We start from the raw sequence: 21607 nt of genomic DNA on the forward strand, positions 1-21607 counted from the left end.
TGTGTTTATCCTCTGGGGGAGGGGATCTGCATTTTCTAGGACTAAGGCCAGCCTGGCTGGAGGGGGTAGATCCGAAGTGCAGGGTACGGAGGTGTGCAGGATGTGCAGTGTTAGCAAATAGCGAATGTCTGGACCCTGCTGGTTCCTGTCAGTGGTCATGTGTTTATGCTGGGAGGTGGGGGCAGGAAATGGTGCCCACCAGCTTCTTTGTTTCTGAAGTCTCTCAAGGATCCCTGCCACTCCAGCACACTCATGAGATAGATTTGTGAAGAAATCTCCCTTCTGTATGCTGCCTCTATGCTGTGGCTCTGTGGACTGTTTCTTGTGCTGTCTCTTTAAGGGTGGGGACTCAGTTTCCTCTTGCTCTCAGCGTTCTCCCAGAGCTGAGTCCACTCATTTTTTTTTTTTTTAATTTTTTTAAGTTTACTTAGAGAGCGAGCACATGAGCAGAGGAGAGGCAGAGAGAGAATCCCAAGCAGGCTTCCCGCTGTCAGTGTGAAGGCTGAGGTGGGGCTTGAACTCAAGAACCAAGAGATCATGACCTGAGCCTAAAACATGAGTCCAAAGTTTAACCAACCGAGCCACCCAGGCGATCCCTGAGTGCACTCAGTTTTCAAATTTTACGTTTTGAGTACTGTTGGTTGTAAAAACTCGTGAAGTTCAGCCCCTCTGGTTTTTAAAATTTTTTTTTCAACGTTTATTTATTTTTGGGACAGAGAGAGACAGAGCATGAACGGGGGAGGGGCAGAGAGAGAGGGAGACACAGAATTGGAAACAGGCTCCAGGCTCCGAGCCATCAGCCCAGAGCCTGACGCGGGGCTCGAACTCACGGAGCGCGAGATCGTGACCTGGCTGAAGTCGGACGCTTAACCGACTGCGCCACCCAGGCGCCCCAGCCCCTCTGGTTTTTAAAGCCAAATGTCATGAGGATTTGTTTTCCCCATGTGGGCTCCCCAATGTGACAGTCTGCTTCACTCCCCTCTGTGCCATGGCAGCATCCCTCCCTCCCTCAGACAGTGCCAGAGTCCCCTTAGTTGTGGACTGTGTTCTGCTAGTCTTCTTGGCATTTTCTGGGTTATTTACACTGATGTGAGTGTTACCTAGTTGTATCCCTGGGACAAGATGTGCTTGGGGTTGTCCTATTCTGCCACCTTCTCTGGAATTCTTCCGTCATCATTTTAAAGACTGCTCTATTTTTTTTCCCCCTGGTGAGACATTTGCATTAATTCTTGGCTTTGCTACCATGTATGTAATGTGTGGATGTAATATGTCCTTCTAATTTTGATGATGTAAGGTTGTTTTGTTTTTTAAATAACCTTTTCTATTGGGATACATCCTGCTTGAGGCTTGTTGAGCTATTTTATACTTTTCATCTTATTTGGATTTGACCATTACTTCATCATATGTTTTATTGCATGCCTCTCCTTTTGACTCCAGTTAAAAATATCATAGATACAGATCATGACCTACGTTAGCTTAGGCTCTGTTCATGTCTTCCATTCTTGTTCTTTTTGTGTTTGGAAATTTCTCTTGATAATGTTTCAATTTTGCTGATTTTTTTGTAGTGTCTAATTTACTTTCAGTATTTTCCAGTGAAGTTTTTATTGCAGATATTTTAAGTTCATAAAGTTCCTTTGAAAATATTCTATTTATATTCACATTGTATTCAACCTTTGCTTGATTTTCAAAATCATATATGTAATAGCTGGTTTACTGTATTTGTCAGAAGGTTCCCTCCCTGTCATTTCTGAGTCTGTTTCTATTTACTAGCTTTTTTCCCAGTTATGCATCACATTTTCTAGCTTCCCCACAAAGCCAGTAGTGTTTTATTGGATTCTGACCATTATGATATTTACAGTGCTTTGGATTTTGTTCTTTTGGAAACTGTTGGACTTTGTTCTGGCATAGGTTTAAGCTCTTTGCAGTTCAGCGTAATCATTTCAAGGCTCTGAAAAAATATCTTTTTTAGTGTGGGTTTGGTTGACCTCTGCTATGCGGCTAGTGCTGCTCTACTACTAAGGCATGACTCTTGTGGGCTGTCTCCTAGGAGAACATTCTAGTATGTTGCCTGATTGGAACTTTTATCATATCCCCGCACTTTTTGAGCTCTGGCTTCTCCCAAGCTCACAAAGCATCTTCCTACGTCTGCCCAGCTAGGTGTTTTCTGCAGTGGACTTCAGATGATCCTCCACAGCCCTATTAAGATTTCTGTTTTGTTTTGTTTGTTTTGTTTGGTCCCCATTTGCCTCTTCCTATCCATTGTATTTGCCCATCTTCTCAACATTCCCAAAGCTTCAACCTTTCTGAACTCCAGTCTCTGTCTTTAGTATGACTCTGAGATACCACTGTATTCTTCTTGGATTGTTCTTCATTGCACTGAGATTCAGAAAAAGATTCCAGCCAGAAAGCCAGGGCGATTACATTAATCTCACTAATTTCCCTTCTTCTAGGGATCAGAGTCCTATCCTGACTATTGTCAGATGCTTGAAAAGTGTTATTTATTTTATCCAGTTTTTCTCTTTTCCTTTCTTTTTTTTTTTTTTTCCCCCCTAGCAAGAGGCTTTTTCTACTTTTAGTTCAGTGACTCCATGGCCAGAATACAAATTTCTTTTTTTTATAATTGTCAGTGGTTTATCATTGATACTTTAAATTTTTTTTTTAATGTTTATTTTTGAGACAGAGGGAAACAGAGCATGAGTGGGGGAGGGGCAGAGAGAAAGAGGGAGACACAGAATCTGAAACAGGCTTCAGGCTCTGAGCTGTCAGCACAGAGCCTGATGCAGGGCTTGAACCCAGGAACCATGAGATGGTGACCTGAGCTGAAGTTGGATGCTTAACAGACTGAGCCACCGAGGCGCCCCTATCATTGATACTGGCGCCCCTATCATTGATACTTTGTTAAATCTAAACTCCTTAGAATGAAACATAAGACACTTATGACCTGGCTCCAGCTTGCCCCTATCACCCATACATATATCTGTGCTTGTAACTTAAATGTTTCTTTCCAGCCACATGGAACAACTTTTATCTTGCAAGTTTGAATATTTTCATCCCTTCATCGTTGTACATTCACATTCTTTGCCTTTCTACTGACTTGCTTCCTTGAAATTGTGTCCACTTCTATCAGAGGAAATTAGAACCATCTAACTTTCTGTTTCCTGCACTGTCCTTTGAATTTTGTGTGATTGCAGGCACATCAAACCACATCTCTTGTAAATAAGTGCCATCCTCTACAATACAAATTTGGGAAATTAGATGTTCTCAGAGGTTTCTTCTATCACTAAAATGTAAGAAATTCCAGATATTCAAATAGGATATTTTCAAGGCAGCTATACCAAATATTGTTATAAAAATTAAAATGTGTATGCTTAAACTCTATATACCTTAATCAAAGATTCAGCATCTATAATTAAGAATAGTCATAAAAATGCACTTAATTGTGGATAAAACCATTTGTTTTGTATTTAGAGGAAGCCAGTGTCACCTGATATTTGCTAACTACAAGGAGGACAGTTTTTAAAGAATAAATCCTATTAAATTTTTACTTTTATACCTCTAGCAGATCATCTTTTTGGCTATTTTTTAAATAAATGACAAGTGGTTTATTAACATGGCTAATTGACAAATGAATAAATGAATAGATACAGCCAGAGGCACCAATGAGTGTTATATACTAATGATTTCTCTTTATTATCAAATATCAATGGCAAAAAATAAACCTAATTACATATAAACTAAATACATGAGTACAGGGCAGTTGAGCAATTTTTTACTTCTAAATAAAAAGGCCATTCATTTAGGCATGGGGGAAAAAGTCAATTCTATTTTAAACAAAGAAATATTGTAAGAAAAAAATATAGGAAATAGTAAAGCCATTTTGAAAATATTAAGAGCTGGTAGCATTTTTTTTTCATAAATTCCAAAAACACAATACACAGTTTTTTTGGCAAAATAGTGTGAAGAGGAAGAAATGTTAAGATGTGATCTTAGAGGAAATTGAAAACAGAAAATTGGGAAGAAGAAAGGGAAAGAAAAGAAAGTAGAAGTGAAGTAAAGAGATATGAGAACACGAGATAAGATGGGAAGAAGGAGACAATCATGTATGCTAAATTAAGGAGAAAGAAAAGATGAAAATGTAAAAAGAAGAAAGAGAAAATGGTAATAATATGAGATAAAGGTTTTTGAAATAACTAAAGTTTTACATATTTATACCTCCTCTCAAGGCACTGAGCATTTTAATGAAGGGTTTCTTTTTCATTCAAAAAGTAATATGTGTGTATATACATACATATGTACACACACACATATATGTGTGTATGTATATATATGTATACGTACATATACACTCACACACATACGTATATATATATATGTATATGTATGCAATACATGTTCATTGTAGAATGTTAGGGAATACTCAAGAAGAAAGAATAAAGGTCACCTGGAAGGCTGCTAAGCAAATCCAAGAATTTTAACATTTGTATTATTTTCTTACAATTTTAGATGCATTTCAAACAGTTTTGTTAGTGTGACATAAACATCTGGACTCCTTGATTACTTAAAAATATAGTTTAAACATTTTTGAAGAATTGTCTTTTGTAAACATTTTTATTTTTAATCCTAATAGGAAACCAATGTTGACTTAGAATAATTTGATAACATTTTAATGAAAAACTATTTACAAATATATGGACAGGAGTTCATAAGGGGCAGTAACCCAGGGCTTAGTGGCTATGCTTGCAGGTCAAGGGCAGAGAGCAGTGATGGTTGTGTGAATCCAATGTGACCTTCAGCTAGGAGTTGTGGCAACCTGGGGTAACTCCACAGGGGTAGATAGGGATGGAAGAATAGATATTCCCAAAACCTCTTTTCTCCCTCTCTTCAGTCATCCAGGAGATTCACTTTAGCTGAAACTAACTGGCAGCCAAATGGAACAGAACCTAAGTCATCCGTATAGATAACTTCTGAGGCAGAAACCAAAGGGGAAAGAAACTGGGATCCAGTGGTTCTGGGAGGACAATCGGAAAATATTCAGGGCACTAATTAATATTTAATTAAAGTTTATTTACAAATCCCCCTCTTTTATTATTTATGTTTTTCCCCCACTATCATCAATAATGCTGTTAGATTTTCTCTACTTAGCATGATTTCCTCAGTGTACACCATTAAGAGAAAAAATACCAGGTAAATATGTATAGAACATTTAAGGCTTATGACTTATTTTTTCCAAGAGATTGCTATAATTTATATTTCCTCCGGCAAGTTATGAGAGTATATCCTTATTAGCAGTGTAAGTTTTTGATGTTACTAATTTGTTTGGAAAATTATATGACAGTGTTTCACTCTGCATTTCTTTGATAACTATTAGGTTTAAAGGTTTTCATGTTTGTTATTTTCATTTTTCTTTTCATATCCTATTTTACTTCATGTGGCCCCAAACGAATTATGATTAGTTCATTAGTGTAACAAAGATTAATACAAAATCCATTAACCCCAAAATTTACTTGATATTGAATGTGTTTTATCTCAATACATGTCTTTTAAAAAGAAAATTAAGCACCTGACTACTCCACGTGCCCCTTTTTGGTTTTTTTGACCCTGAGATAATCATAATTGGCTTATTTCACTCATAACAAAAACGTTTCATTGTTTGCAGTAGATATTACTAGAAAACATGGTTAAAGTCAGATTGGAAATTTTTAGAAAATCATCATTTTGGCAGAATATGCAATATAATACATATTCAGTGCATCCTATGTTGCAAATATATCTCATCTTCCTGAAAAATTCATTTGCTAATTTGCCTACAAGGAAATTGATCCTATGAGATGCTAATTTGTCTCAGATCTCACAAAAGGCATGTAATGAACTCATAATCTGTAAAATGCAAGCCTCTATTTTATCAAATACTCTGTTTTATTATCATTGACATTAGCATTAATACTGAACAGATTAATTTGCTTACCATAACCTCTTTAAAATGTATACTGATAACTAGAAACTAAATGATATGTTCACCTATTCCCAACCACACAAAACTCCATTACAAACTAAGCAATTGTGTCTTTTTCTAGAACAGGGGGGAAATCTCCATATGTTGGTATTTGAAGAGCATAAACGGTCTTCCTCTGTTCTCCAAAAATAATATTGTCTTTCAACATTAGTCTAATGCCTGCATCTCCATTATGTCAAGGCATCTAAGTAAGACTCCTTCTTAAATACAAGATGTGAAAGACAAAAGCACAATGTTTCCATCCTATAGTTGTGATTATGAAGTAGGAAAACTGAGGGGAATCCATTTTAGAGAGGCTAGGTCTCTGCTGTTTTTTCTGCTAGGCCACATTTTTATATTTTGCCTCTGAACACGCCAAAGAAGCCATGTTCCCACTTTGAGGGGAAGCAAAAAAGCTAATCATTCTCTGGGTTTTGTCCTAGGTCCTTACCACGTGATAACTAACATCTAAGAACTGGATCCCAAACAAACATGTTCCAGGACATTAGCTTCAAATAGACCTCCGCCGACACTGGCATCAATACCTCCTACCTTTGATGATTCATGAAAGAACAACTATTATTCACCTGTCACTCACCTTTGATTGGACCCTACCCTGGATTTCTAAAGGAACATGGACCCTAGATCCTTTTTCAGTATGAACCCCTAACACCAAGCAATAGTGACTCATTCTCCTAAGTCTCCTACATCAATTACAAATCCTATTCTGGAGTCAGACGTCTCATATGATTCCTGGCTCTGCTACCTATTAGTATGAATTAGGCAAGTTATTTAACCTCCTTGTGACTAAGTTTCCTCATCCATAAAAAAATTATCTCAGAGGGTGTTCTGAGAAATAAGTTGATAAATATAGGATTTATTAGATCCTAGTGGCCAAATGTAAATCATTAGACCAGAAGAGTATTTATCAAATAAAATTTAAAGAAGGGAAAGAAACATGGAAGAAAGGAAGACAGGAAGTATCTGGCTATTCATATTGAAAATTACTTCAATCAAGCTTCAATCAAGCATGCATTTACTTATGTACTCTACTAATTTCTTAAACACGTTGACCATATAGGACAAGCAAGGTCCAGCCAACCTCTGTCCTATTATTTGATAAAGTAAATTCTCAATAGATGATGCAGAGTTAAATACATAAAAGAATAAATGAATGTATAAAACTAGAAATCCCTGGATATCTGGAAATGGATATAAAAAGTAACATTTTTCATATTTTTCCCAAATGTACACAAAAAGGAGGAATAATCTATATGAAGCCCAGGAAAAACATGAACCAGAGCACTAAGGGGCTAGTAGGCTGAAATGTACCTAAATGGGCCTCTTCAATCAGGCCTCACCAATTTAGATAGACACCCTATTTCAGGCATGCGAGATTCAATTCCAGCTGTAACATGGCTCAAACCACTTGCTTTACTGTTTCTCTTACATAAACAAGGTCAAGTTGATGGTACTTACTCATCTGTCCCCATACTGGAAACACCTTTGAAAAAGGTTCTATAAGAATATGACACTCAGAATATATAATACCTCATACCAGTACCCACCATGACTCTTCTACATTGTCCTGTTTGTGTACTTACTCGCTGGGTTTTCCGTGCTATGGAGACTGACCATTGGGATGCCTGGGCCTGGATTTTAAAAACATACATATTAAAAATATGTATAAATTAAAAATTTGTATAAATATTTTAAAGATATGAGTAACAATTCATGACAGTGTTATTTTTTCCAAATGGAAGTATTTCATATTAAAAACATAATGAAACAGAAACCAGATAACTACATTTAATCACTACCTATGGCTATTTTATTAAAAAAAGAATATATGGGGAAAGAAACCATTTGCAGAGATTGTTTTTAAGCTTTTCCCTTCTCCAAAATGCCTTTGTACTTCTACATTTCTATGGTTCCCAATCTTAAGCTCCTTACTCTTTCACTACTCTTTTATAGAACAGTCAGTGATACTCAGAATGCTGATTCATAACCCCTCATTTGTTCATCCAAAATTAAATTGTTTCCACTCAGCCAAGAAAGAAAGGATGCACACTCTGGAATGGAAATATCTCATCCATAAGATGAATAAAAATTTGGTTCTAATTATATACTAATTGAAAAAAATACCTTAACTGGAATCACCAAATATTTCAGATATACTAGTTAATTCAGTTAACTGTAAGATGTTATCTTGAAGCTTTATTCCTCTGCAGAACTATAACTAGAGGTCTAATGGTTTTCCCTGATGTCATCAAACAAGTACTTTTTTGATTACTTTGTTTTTAGATACCAAGAGGAAAAAAAAAAAAAAACTAAAAAGAGCATGTGTTGATTTATTCCTCAGGGTGTCTTAAAAACAGGACAGCTTCAGGTACCAGCTAAAGCAAGAACACTCAGTCCATCACATTATAAGGGACAGATGTCTCCCATCTGATCTTTGAGAATTACAGTATCTTTTTAAGGGGCAATGATTCCTATCAGTATAACATAGACATGCCATACTCCTATATAAGACTATAGAGTATTTTTACCTGATAGATCTAATTAGGGTGAATTAGGGTGAATCTCTCTGAACTTCAGGATGCTAGACCCAGGCAGTTAAATTTCTGTAGAACCTAAACCTCTTAACAGCCAAGCCAATATTTCAATAAGAGGGCTTTTTTTTTTTTTTTTCCCCCTAAAGACTAGGTAAATTACTTTATTGCTGTAGCAGGACTTTGCTGATGTAAATATGCTTGTTCACTTTTTTAAACAGTTCACGTTCAAACAGCCCTTAGTGGTCACGGGTAAATGTTGACTCCCAATTATGTTTTCTACATGAAGATGCAATTTTTATCTCAGTAAATTCATAATTTATTACAAACAAATTTAGAGTATCAAATCATATAGCTAGAGAGTAATAGTTACTTGTGATGGTAATAGATACTGATCAAATAAAATAATTTATTACCTTTACAGAATAATAGGAAATGTTGATTCATAGGACTAAAACTGGCACCAAAATATGTACATTGTTCTTTCATGAAATTACATGAAATGCATTGACGATTCAGTAATCCTTCAGTAGAAGCACTGGGGAAAGAAAAAGAAAATTAGAAATGGTACCATTCCAGGTACGTGAATATGTGGCATATATTTAAACATTAACATAAACTCAGGAGCTACAGCACTGCTTATATTGAGGCTCCTTGTCAATTAGGACTTACCATATAAACACAAAGTCAATTTCCATTACTAAGGTTAAGAGACACAGTTTTCTTCTCTGTGATAAAATTAAAATCTATGCTTATATGTATATTAAAGTATATATACATGCTTCTAAAATAAAGGAACTGATTTCCACAGGACTCAATATAACTTATTCTTATCTGCCTTTTCTCCATAGATATTTCTTTGTAAAGTTTTAAAAGGAAGTGCCCACAGAGACTAGAATAAAGTCACCATCAATAAATATTAGTTGAAAGAACTAATGAAAGTTTTCACAAGTCACACAAAGAATCAATCTCATGATTTCCTGAATTCAGAATTCTAAACATTAGAATTTGGTTATCTGTCAAATTTTCCCACTAAATAGATACATGGGAAATACTGGCACTTAACACTTGCCCTGAAATTTTTGGTCAAGGAAAATTATGTTTTGTGCGATAATATAATCTTCATGATCATGCATACTTTGAGACATCAGGGAGGTAGGTAAAGAGACAAGTCATCATCTCTCTATTTCACAAACAATGATGCTTAAGGTCAGAGGGATTGAGATATTTACCCAAGGTTAAATTTCCTATGTAGAATATTTTATAAAGAGAGATGTATCATAGATTATTCTGACAGTTGGAAATGCTGGTGAAGCTTCATCTTATACTTGGAGAAAATACTGAAACATGATTCTGGATATGCATTTGTAAATGAATGATAGTCATTTTGATGTGCAGTATGCTGTAGGCACGGGGATGGGTACAGGAATATTGGCGTGGGCACCAGAAGCCATTGAGAATAGATGTTAAGTATCGTTCATGAACTCAAAATTTCACATTTGAAACATTCTGAGCTCATTAGAATCCAACTTTTCCTTTACTGGCCTAACCGATCAATATACACACGAAGCACTTAATACATTAGGGCATTTCACCCTAACGATAACTTGCAAGGTAATCATACCTTATTTTTTCTCTTTGAAATTGCTCTATGTGTGTATATACATCCAAATACACCTACACCATAGCACTTTCCATTTTAATCATTTTTAAGTATAAAATTCAGTGTCTTTAATTATAGTCACAATGTTGTGCAGCACTCCACAGAGAAGAATGCGTGCCTAGTGAAAGGACATAACTAGGATTTAAACCCTTTCCCTCTCTCCTCCTTCATATAACTTTTCAGATTCAAGTTCCTCAGAGATTTATGTTAGTATTTATCATTACTTAGATCATAGTCTAAATTATGATAATCTATTGAAATAAAGAAATGCACATTTTGAGACAACATTCATTCTAACACTGACTATGGCAGCATCTGTGATTCTTCACGGGTATATCTCATCCCATAAATTTAGTCAACCAATGATTATTTTTATGACCTGAGTAAGACAGTGATTGAGTTTTCTGAGTTAAACAGTAACGTTATCTTACAGTCAAGCCAACTGGCATTTGCTGAGCTACTTAAGGGGAAATTTATTGGTACTATATTTCCTTTATAACATGGCCTGCTCCACTAGTACCGTTCATAGATAGACTGCTGCCTCAGTCACTAGAGAACAAAGACAAGCACACAAATCTAAGAAGTCATTTTGATTCAGATCACATTTTAGGCTAATCATATTGGGAAGAGAGATTGAGATAGTTCCATTGGCTGAAATGGGCCTAGTCTAATCTTTTGACACTGATTTTTCTTTAAGAGTTTCATAAAATGAGAGAGATAACACTTAGATATACTAGTTCCACAACCTTAAATTGTTCACAACTGCCAGCATCAACTGGAGTATACGCTTCAAGATAAGCTTCAGGTCACCAAAAAGCACAAAGTGACCACTACGTTCATCAAGATCTCTAAACCAACACAAGCATCAGTCTCTTTACATAAACAGCTGTCCTTCCCTTGGAAGTCATTAGAATTGAGACTGTGGGTTTCAGACTCAAGAGAAACACAAAACAAAAACCCCATAAAACAAAGAATCCAAAAATCACCTATTGAGAGAGGTGATAAAAATAGACGCTTCAGATGAAAGCAATTTATGCATAAATAAGAGTGTGCAGTGTATTAGAGGGAGTTTAGGGTGCTTTAAACATGCATTTTTACTCTCAAAGGAAAGTGTAGGCTACTCGGTAAGAATCAGTGGTGACACTTCTTCAAACATGATGAATTTCCATTGAGAATATGCCATGGCAGTTTTGACACTTTAAAAATGAATCTGTGAAATGGAAATTTGAAAGTTTATATAAAGTCTAGAATTAATAAGTTGCTTGCCAGACAAAAATAAAAGTCATTCTTATGAGGTCCTGGTGAAAGCTTTCTGAGTAAGGAGACATTTTAATACTAAATAGGTATGACCTTAAGCATCTTTTATGAATATAACTTTCCATCTGGGAAAATTGGGCAGATGAGAACATTCCCCATCTAATGCTTTATTTTACTAAGCAGTGAGTGTTACTGGCTCAAATAATAATCTTGCCAGGTTTTGCACATCATGGGGGCAGGGGAGAAAAACTTCCCCTTGATCTACTCTTCTAAGTGTTCACAATGGTTTTACTTTGGGAATAAATTACCGGTGTACAATATAAATGCACTGAAAATTCAAAATGAGTCTTAGCAGAAGAAAAGTCCACTCAGGAAAATACATAAACTCCCGTGAGATGGGTAGTTGAGAAATGCAAGCCTTAAAAAAAAAAAAAAAAAAAAAAGACACTTTGAGACTGTAAAAGCAGGTGATGAAAAAAATTACAAAAGGAGCAGCTGGATGGTCTTCACGTCAGGTCCCAACGTTCAGGCTTGCAAAGGTCCAGACGTGAGAGACTGGACCAAGAGCGTGAGGTTCCATCATGTCAAAAATGAAACTACAGAGTTTTCCATCCTATCCTTAAGGTGTGTAGATGGCCACTGAGAAATCAACCTGTGCATCCAAGTCTTTGCACCTTGCTTACCTGTACAGCTGCCTCCCTCTGGGCGAAGACTCAGTGCTCAGAAAGTAACTGCCCAGGAAAGAGAAAACACACACATCAGGCACAGATCAATTTTTGCCACGCTGAGATTTCACTTGAATCTTCGAGCTCCGGCCTGTTCTCTCATTCAACCACCGAACTTTGATCCGTTTGGGAAACACATCTTTTTGTTCTTAAAATATCATCATATCACACTTCTCTGTGATCTCTCTCAGTCTAAGTGTGTACGTATCTGTGTAAATGTGTGTGTGCAAGTGTCTCTCTGGGTGAAGGGTAGGGAGAGTCTTTAAAGAGAATGTTGCTGTTTCCATGGCCGAGGTGTCTGGACTAGGACCACGGTAAGCAAAACATCAATCTGGCCGAAAGATTGCATTTGACAACTGCGACTACCAACCTGACTAGAGAACCAGAATGCTCACATTTTTTGAGTAGTTTCATCGTATGCCAAGATCTTTATCACTTCCCAGTTTCCTGATGTCAGATGCCGCACGGTAATTTGCTCACTTTTACTCTGCAAAGAAATAGAAAATATTGATTTTCTTTTTTTTATTTAAACAGCATCTTTCTGGTCAACACAAAAATACCAACTACCTGTATCACTTTTAATTCTGCAATTCGCAGCTAACACTCAGTTTCTTGTTTTCATTCTCCAGAATGCACACACATTCATGTAAACATTGATCCGGGTAGGAGAGTGCCTTTTCTCCATTACTGTGGGAAAAGCATTAGAAGACACCTCTAGGTGATGATCGCCTGTGCAACACTTTGACACAGGGTGTCATCTTGGCATTCAGTGAAGACACAGGACTTTGGTAACACTCATCTAAATGGCCGACAACTACAGTTTGGACAGCTTTAGGTGAAATATTTCACAACAAATTTTATTGTAAATAAACGCTATTGTATACTTTTAACCTTTACACCATTGCATCATGTTATGGTTTGCTATTTTCACACAAGAATTTATTTCTGAGATTAATTTATGTTGATGTTTGCAGCCATAGTTGGTTTCCACCACTATGTCGTATTTTATGTGAATATAGCATAATTTATGTTTTATTGACATTTGAGCATTTCCAAATTTTAGTTCTTAAAAACAAGTCGCCTATGAACAGTTTTATCAAGGTCTCGTGATGCACATGGCAGGATTTTCTTGAGACAAGCGCCAAGAAGTGGGATTGGTCATTAGTAAACATGTCTTCTACTTAACTAGATAGTGACAAAGTATTTTCCAAAGTTTCCCCTACTTATAGTCTACTGCAATGTGAGTTCCCATTGCTGCTCATCCTTGCCGCTTCCTTACTGGCAGTTAATTTCATCAGATTATTTAATTTTTGGTCAATCTAATGAGTATGAAATGGTACCACATTTGTTTTCTTTTTATTGAGAAAATGTTCAAGCCTACAGAAAGGTTGAGTGAATACTACATAAACACCCATGAGATCATTACCTGGATTCACCATCTTATATCAACACGTTGAATATTTGCCCTCCCTCTTTCGTTGTTGGCTGAATCATTTAAAAGTAAGTTGCAAACATCAGTATATTTTTGCCTAAATACTTCAATATACATCTCTCAAGATTAAGATGATTTCCACATGTAAGCAAATAACACATAAGAATATTTATGTTAATATCATCTAAACATACAGTCTATACCCTAATTTCCACAATAGCCCCAAGTAACCATATATATGTATGTGTGTGTGTGTGTGTGTATATTTTACATTTAGACATATAAATATATACATTTATATATTTAGATAAAATAGATGTCTTAGTAAATATTTACATATTTTGGGTTATCATCTCTTTAATCTCTCTTAAAGAAAAACATTTATCTTTTTTGATTTCTATAATATTAACCATTTTTTAGACTCTTGGTCCATTGGTCTTATAGAATGTCCAGCATTTTGGATTTGTCTGATTGTTTTCTTATGCTTTAATTTAGGCTAAATATTTTTGGCAAGAATATTACACAGGTGATATTGGATACCTCTTCTGCTTCATATTAGGAAGAATACCATTACACATCTTCCCACTCATGACAATGCTGTTTACATGGTAACTGTGACATATGCATTGAAAAATACATTTTGCCTTTTAATTAAAAGTGGGATAATACTTGCACATTATGTGAGCATCTTCTTCTCCATTAACTTTTCACTTCATAGGTTTAGCATCCATTCATAACCTTTCCCTTAATAAATTATCATTTCAAAGTGATTTTCTAATTCTAATATCACTTTTGTATTTATCAGGTAGCATTCTTCTGTGAAGAAAACTATTTCCCCTTGCCTGTGTTCACTCTCATCCTTGCTCTCCATCCTCTTCATATCACTACATACTTAACCATGTTTAATGTAATATATTACATTCCATGATTGTTGTTATTCTTTATGATGTTAAAATTGTCACAATTTGGTTATTGGGCACTCCTTCAAACCAACACCTCTATTCTTTGGAAATGATTACATTGGTCTTTGAGCACTTCCTTGTTTTCTGCACAATCACATGTTCTGAGATCCTTTTACTTCCCCTACCTCCTAACTGTAATCAATCATTTCTCCAATGAGTTTTTTCTACTGGATTACAGTATTTAGATATAAAGATCTGGGGTTATGTGTGCTAATTGCTACTCTAATGTTATCATTTGTGGGCCTTTTCAGAAGAGATAGATGGCTAGCTAGAGAGATATCCCTATGTTATCTCTCTGTGTGCATGTGTGTGTATGTGTTCTTAGTATTATCTTTAAGTAAAATCCATATCCGTTTGATTTACATTCAGGTGCATTTGCTTCTCTTAGTATTTCAACATAGCTTTGGTGTCCTCATGTTTTCTATTTAATATTCGTTTTCTTTTCTTTTTTTTTATTTTTTTAATGTTTATTTCTGAGACAGAGAGAGACAGAACATGAGTGGGGGAGGGGCAGAGAGAGAGAGGGAGACACAGAATCAGAAGCAGGCTCCAGGCTCTGAGCTGTCAGCACAGAGCCTGATGTGGGACTCAAACTCGCAGACCACGAGATCATGACCTGAGCCGAAGTCGGAGGCTTAACCAACTGAGCCACCAACCAGGCGCCCCTCTTTTTATTTTCTTAAGGTTTATTTTATTTTTGAGAGAGAAAGCAAGAGTGTGAGCAGAGGAAGGGCAGAGAGAGAAGGAGAGAGAGGATCCAAAGCAGACTCTGCATTGAGAGAAGAGACCCTGCTGTGGGATTCAAACTCACAAACCATGAGATCATGACCTAAGCCGAAGTCAGATGCTTAACTGACTGGGTCATCCAGGTGCCCCAATATTATTTTAAAAATATGTAGATAGTTCAAACATATAGTGTATGTGTGTGTGTATGTGTGTGTGTGTGTGTGTGTGTGTGTGTGTGTGTGTATATATATATATATATATATATATATATATATCTCTTCAAACTAAGATTACAAGAGAAAGACAGAGACAGACAGACAGAGGGAGCATCCCTGCAAGAAGTCTTGGTTTCATGCCATTCTCATCACATACAAAAAAGTTATTAGGTCTTTGTTTATCCTTTTCTGGGGGGAAATGTTTTATAAGTGAAACATTAATATTTCATAACTATAAATGTAAACCCAGATACACATACACATATAAGCTAGAGAGAAATCAGAGAACACAGGGCATGTTTTCTTGTTATAGATCTTCTTCCATCCTTTTTATTCCTACATAGTTCTCCAAAGTGTGGATATACTATAATGAGCCTCCTAAGATGCACATCTCAAATGATGCCACAGTGGTTAACTCTGTACATATGCTTGTGATCTAATGTGTAGGGAAATATTGTCAGGGTATGCTCCTCTATAAGGGAAGTATCATCTTGCACATCTACCAGCAATGTATAAGGTACTTATTTTCTCATGGGCATGTTGCAGAGTATGTTGTTCAGTGTTTGAATTTTTGCCAATCCGATAGGGGAGAAATGGTGGTGTAGTAGACACTAGGACATGCCAATGGGAACCCTCTCTGGAAGGAAGGACCTTGGCAGCACCTAGAAGTGCTGTTGGAAGAAAGTGCTCAGCTGTCAGTCTTCTTCTCTGAGGGTTGCCGGGACTGAAGACAATGTCTCATCCAAGATTAGACCTCTGTTCAAGGGCAGTCCACATCCAATGGGACTGATCAGTACTGAAGGATACAAGCCCAACCCTATTGCTCTCACTTGGGACTTCTCTGAGAGCCACCTCAGTCTAGAACTCTTTGTGGAATCAGTGGAGGCCTTCATTCAGATGGCCCTGCAGCCCACATTTTTCTGGCCAATTTTGCTTCCTTGTGTAACTTTCCAAAGTTATTGACGTCCTGTGTGAAAATGGTCCTGCAGGCTAATCTTCTCTTCACTTGGCTTCCTGTGAAACCCAACTTGTCACAGGTATACTGGTGTAATTTCATTTTGCATTTCTCTTAGGAAAAAAGTTGAGCTTCATATATATGCATATATGTATACTATAACATATATAATGTGTCATTTGCACAATTATAAATGAGAGTCAATCATTATCTGAATCTCTGCTAATGTTTGTTTTTATTATCAGATTTCTTTTGTGTTTTGGTCTTCATTTTTCAACAGTTCTCTTTGTCTTTATATTCATTATGTGAGCTATAAGCTGCAGGTATGTTCTGGATTGTTGTTTTATCTTGACATTGGTTATGGTACTATTTTTCCAATATATGTATCTTTTATATAACTTGTTGTCAAGTTAGCTAACATACAGTGTATATACAGCATAGTCTCTCTTGGCTTCAGGAGTAGATTCCTGTGATTCGTAACCCATGTACAACACCTGGTGCTCATCCCAGCAAGTGCCCTCAATGCCCATCACCCATTTTCCCTCCCCGCCTGTCCCCTCGACCCTCAACCCCCATCAACCCTCAGTCTGTTCTCTGTATTTAAGAGTCTCTTGTGGTTTGCCTCCCTCCCTCTCTGTAACTATTTTTCCCCCTTCTCTTCCCCCTTCCCCCATGGTCTTCTGTTAAGTTTCTCAAATTCCACATGAGTGAAAACATATGATATCTTTCTCTGACTGATTTAACTTAACATAATACCCTCCAGTTCCATCCACGTTGTTGCAAATGGCAGGATTTCATTCTTTTTCCTCACCAAGTAGTATTCTATCGTATATATAAACCACATCTTCTTTATCCATTCATCAGTTGATGGACATTTGGGCTCTTTCCATAATTTAGCTATTGTTGAAAGTGTTGGTATAAACATTGGGGTACATGTGCTCCTATGAATCAGCACTCCTGTTTCCTTTGGATAAATTCCTAGTAGTGCTATTGCTGGGTCACAGGGTAATAAAATTTTTAATTTTTTGAGGAACCTCCACACTGTTTTCCAGAGTGGCGGCACCAGTTTGCATTCCTACCAACAGTGCAGGAGCGTTCCCCTTTCTTCACATCCTCACCAACATCTATTGTTTCCTGAGTTGTTAATTTCAGCCACTCTGACTGCTGTGATGTGGTATTTCAGTGTGGTTTTGATATTTATTTCTCTGATGATGAGCAATGTTGAGCATCTTTTCATGTGTCTGTTAGCCATCTGGATGTCTTCTTTGGAAAAGTGTCTCTTCATGTTTTCTGCCCATTTCTTCACTGGGTTATTTGTTTTTTTTTGGGGGGGGTGTTGAGTTTGATAAGTTCTCTATAGATTTTGGATACTAATCCTTAACTGATATGTAATTTGCAAATATTTTCTCCTATTCTGTTGCTTGCCTTTTAGTTTTGTTGATTGTTTCCTTTGCTGTGCAGAAGTTTTGTATCTTGATGAGGTCCCAAGAGTTCATTTTTGCTTTTATTTCCCTTGCCTTTGGAGACATGTCAAGTAAGAAATTGCTGTGGCTGAGGTCAAAGAAGATGTTGCCTGTTTTCTCCTCTAGGATTTTGATGGTTTCCTGGCTCATATTTAGGTCTTTGAATTCAGCCAAGTAGCAGGATATTGAATCAACGTGCAGAAATTTGTTGCATTTCTGTACACTAATAATGCAGCGACAGAAGATCCTCTTTACAATTGCACCAAGAACCATAAAATAACCTAGGAATAAACCTAACCAAAGAGGTAAAAGATCTGTATGCTGAAAACTGTAGAAAGCTTATGAAGGAAATTAAAGAAGATACAAAGAAATGGAAAAAACATTCCATCCTCATGGGTTGGAAGAACAAATATTGTTAAAATGTCATATTACCCAAAGCAATCTACACATACAATGCAATCCCTATCAATATAGCACCAGCATTCTTCTCAGAGCTAGAATTTGTAATGGAACCACAATCCTAAAATTTGTATGGAACCACAAAAGACCCAGAATAACCAAAGTAGTGTTGAAAAAGAAAACCAAAGCTGGAGGCATCCCAATCCCAGATTTTAGCCTATACTACAAAGCTGCAGTCATCAAGCCAGTATAGTATTGGGACAAAAACAGACATACAAACTAATGGAATAGAATAGAGAACCCAGAATTGGACTCACAAATGTATGGACAACTAATCTTGGACAAAGCAAGAAAGGGTATGCAGAGGAAAAAAGACAGTCTCTTTAGCAAATGGTGCTGGGAGGACTAGACAGCAACATGCAAAAGAATGAAGCTAGACCACTTTCTTACACCATACACAAAAATAAATTCAAAATGGATGAAAGACCAAAAATATTCTTCTAATCTTTATGTAATAAAATTTACCATCGTATTTTTATATTGTCTCTGGCTATTAGTGCATAGTATAAAGGCTTTCTTCAAACTAAGATTACAAATAATTTATTGATGTTTTCTCCTGGTACATGTAAGGTTTTATTTCTCAAAGTTAGATTTCTGATCATTTTAGAATTATGGTGGTAGTACGTAACTACTTTTCTTTTTCCTTATGATATTCAATTTTTCCAAAACTATTTTATTAAAAAAATTCATTTTTCCAGTACTTTGAAGTTCCATCTCTATTTTATATATATATATATATATATATATATATATATACACATATATATAGTATATATATATGTGTATATATATATATATACACACACACGTCTTATATTTGTCATATATATGTCTTTTTTATCTCTATTTTATATATATATAGTATATATATGTATATATATATAGTATATATATAGTATATATATGTACATATATAGTATATATATAGTATATATATATGTATATATATACATATAGTATATATATGTATATATATATATATACACACACACACATCTTATATTTGTTATATATATATGTCTTTTTCTATACTGTATATTCTGTTCCTTTAATCTCTGTTAATTCATGTCCTAAAACGACACATTTCTAGTTATAGATTTTTTAACATCCATATTATTTAGAATTCAGCCCTTCTTACTTTTTTTTTTGGTATTTCTTCAGATATTACTGCATACTTATTTTTCTAAATGAACCTAAAAATAAGCATATCTCATTCAAACATATAAAACTTGTTAGAATTTCTTATTGGGATAATATAAAATTTATAATTAATACCTCTTTACGATCTTCATTTTATCACAGAGCAGGGATATTTTCCCATTTGTTCAAGTCTACTTTGTCTTTCAGGAATGTTTTAACATTGTCCTCATACAGGTTTTGTACATTTTGCACATTTATATATTTTATATATATCTCAAATACATTTCATTTTCTTAATGTCACTAAATATTTTATATTTTGTTGCTATTGTGAATGGCTTCCTATTCCATATACTCTAAATGGTTATTGTTAGCATATAGGAACAACTGTTCATTTCCATATGCTAAATATCTATCCTATCTCACTGTATACTTTTCAAATCTTATGGGTAGTTGTTTATTTTCATCTGATTTACACAAATACGTCCAAAACAAAAATGTGGAGATACTGTGCATCCTTCCTTCTTTCTGAGCTTAATGGGAATGCCACTTTGTTGGATTATGGACTGAGGCATATAGGTTTTATCACATTAAGAAATTATCCTCCAATTCCTATATTTTTAAGTTTTTAAATATTTATTTTGGAGAGAGAGAGAGAGGAGGGGCAGAGAGAGAGGGAGAAAGAGAATCCCAAGCAGGCTCCACACTGTCAGCGGGGAGAGCCAAATGCAGGGCTTGAACTCATGAACCGTGACATCATGACCTGAGCCAAAGTTGGACACTTAACTGACAGAGCCACCCAGGTGTCCTTTTAATTTTTTTTTTTAAACCAGGAATTGGTATGAAATTTTGCAAAAGGCTTTTATAACAACTATAAAGAAAGCCTATGCTGTAGGCTTTATAATTCAAACTGTGTTGGCATTACCCTTGAATGTCTGGTTCTCTTATAAAATCACGTGGGCCCTGGTGCTCCTTTGTGATGCAGTTCTTTAATGACATTACATTTCTTCTCTGTCATGACTCAATGTGAGCTGTCTGTGTCTCTTGGGGCAGTTTTGGCTAAATGTATTTCCTCATGAAATTGTTCATTTCATCTACATTTTCAAATTAGTTGACATAGAGTTCTACAAAATACTCTCTCAAAATCTACTGAAATGTCCTCTGTTATTTCCCACCAGCCATTTCCAATTATATGTGTTTTCTTTCTCCTTTTTCCTTGATTGGGCCAGCTTATGTTTTGTGTGTGCGTGCGTGTGTGTGTGTGTGTGTGTGTCTATGTGTGTGTGTGTTTTCAAGGAGAAAACATTACTTTTTTAAACTTTATTCTACATCTTTCTATATACTGTATAATGTACCTCATTTCTGCTTCAAATTTATTTTCATCTTTCTGACTTATGTTGGATTTTGCTGATAATTTGCTACCTGAAATTAAACTCATTTAATTTCATACTTCCATTTTAGTTTTTATAGGTTTTTAGAGCTATGATTTTTTTTCTGACATCTGATTCTGAAAGGTGTTTTCATTCTTCTTATTATTATTACTGTTTTATAACTTTGCAAATTTGAACTTTTCAAAGGAATTGTTTAATTGGATTTGCTTTAAAAATGTTTCTAGGGGCGCCTGGGTGGCGCAGTCGGTTGGGCGTCCGACTTCAGCCAGGTCACGATCTCGCGGTCCGTGAGTTCGAGCCCCGCGTCAGGCTCTGGGCTGATGGCTCGGAGCCTGGAGCCTGTTTCCGATTCTGTGTCTCCCTCTCTCTCTGCCCCTCCCCCGTTCATGCTCTGTCTCTCTCTGTCCCAAAAATAAATAAACGTTGAAAAAAAAAAATTTAAATGTTTCTAGCCAGAAAATTTGTTAGGAGTTCTTGATTTCTAGGCGTATTACATTGTAATCACAGCATGCTTTCATGTAATTTTTAATTTATAGAACTTATTGAGCTTTTAAAATAACTAATGTATGTTCAACTTTTGTCAGTGTTCCCTATACACTTAAAAAGGATTTCTTCATTTGGATGTGTTCAAAATTATATATTATAAATATATATTTATATTTATAAAATAAAATCT

General features: G+C 35.8%; 1 protein-coding gene and 1 long non-coding RNA gene across 3 annotated transcripts in view; one reads left to right on the top strand and one right to left on the bottom strand.

The window, feature by feature from the left end:
* The window catches only part of LOC147578419 (uncharacterized), a 66986-nt gene extending 60258 nt beyond the window's left edge, over window positions 1–6728 (top strand). The window contains exon 2 of the long non-coding RNA XR_015255174.1: window positions 6436–6728. This is a non-coding gene — a long non-coding RNA (uncharacterized LOC147578419). The remainder of the gene's footprint in view (window positions 1–6435) is intronic.
* DPP10 (dipeptidyl peptidase like 10) overlaps window positions 1–21607 on the bottom strand; it is a 659495-nt gene that overhangs the window by 52797 nt on the left and 585091 nt on the right. For both annotated transcript variants that reach the window (XM_086718449.1, XM_086718450.1), the window contains exons 14-17: window positions 12585–12676; window positions 12148–12195; window positions 8961–9082; window positions 7597–7644 (exon numbers count right to left, since the gene is read on the bottom strand). In XM_086718449.1, coding sequence (XP_086574575.1) covers window positions 7597–7644; window positions 8961–9082; window positions 12148–12195; window positions 12585–12676 — 310 coding nt within the window. The remainder of the gene's footprint in view (window positions 1–7596; window positions 7645–8960; window positions 9083–12147; window positions 12196–12584; window positions 12677–21607) is intronic.

The sequence above is a fragment of the Puma concolor genome, chromosome C1, assembly GCF_028749965.1.
Source record: "Puma concolor isolate L17-30 chromosome C1, mPumCon1.1.hap2, whole genome shotgun sequence".
Taxonomy (NCBI): Eukaryota; Metazoa; Chordata; class Mammalia; order Carnivora; family Felidae; genus Puma; species Puma concolor.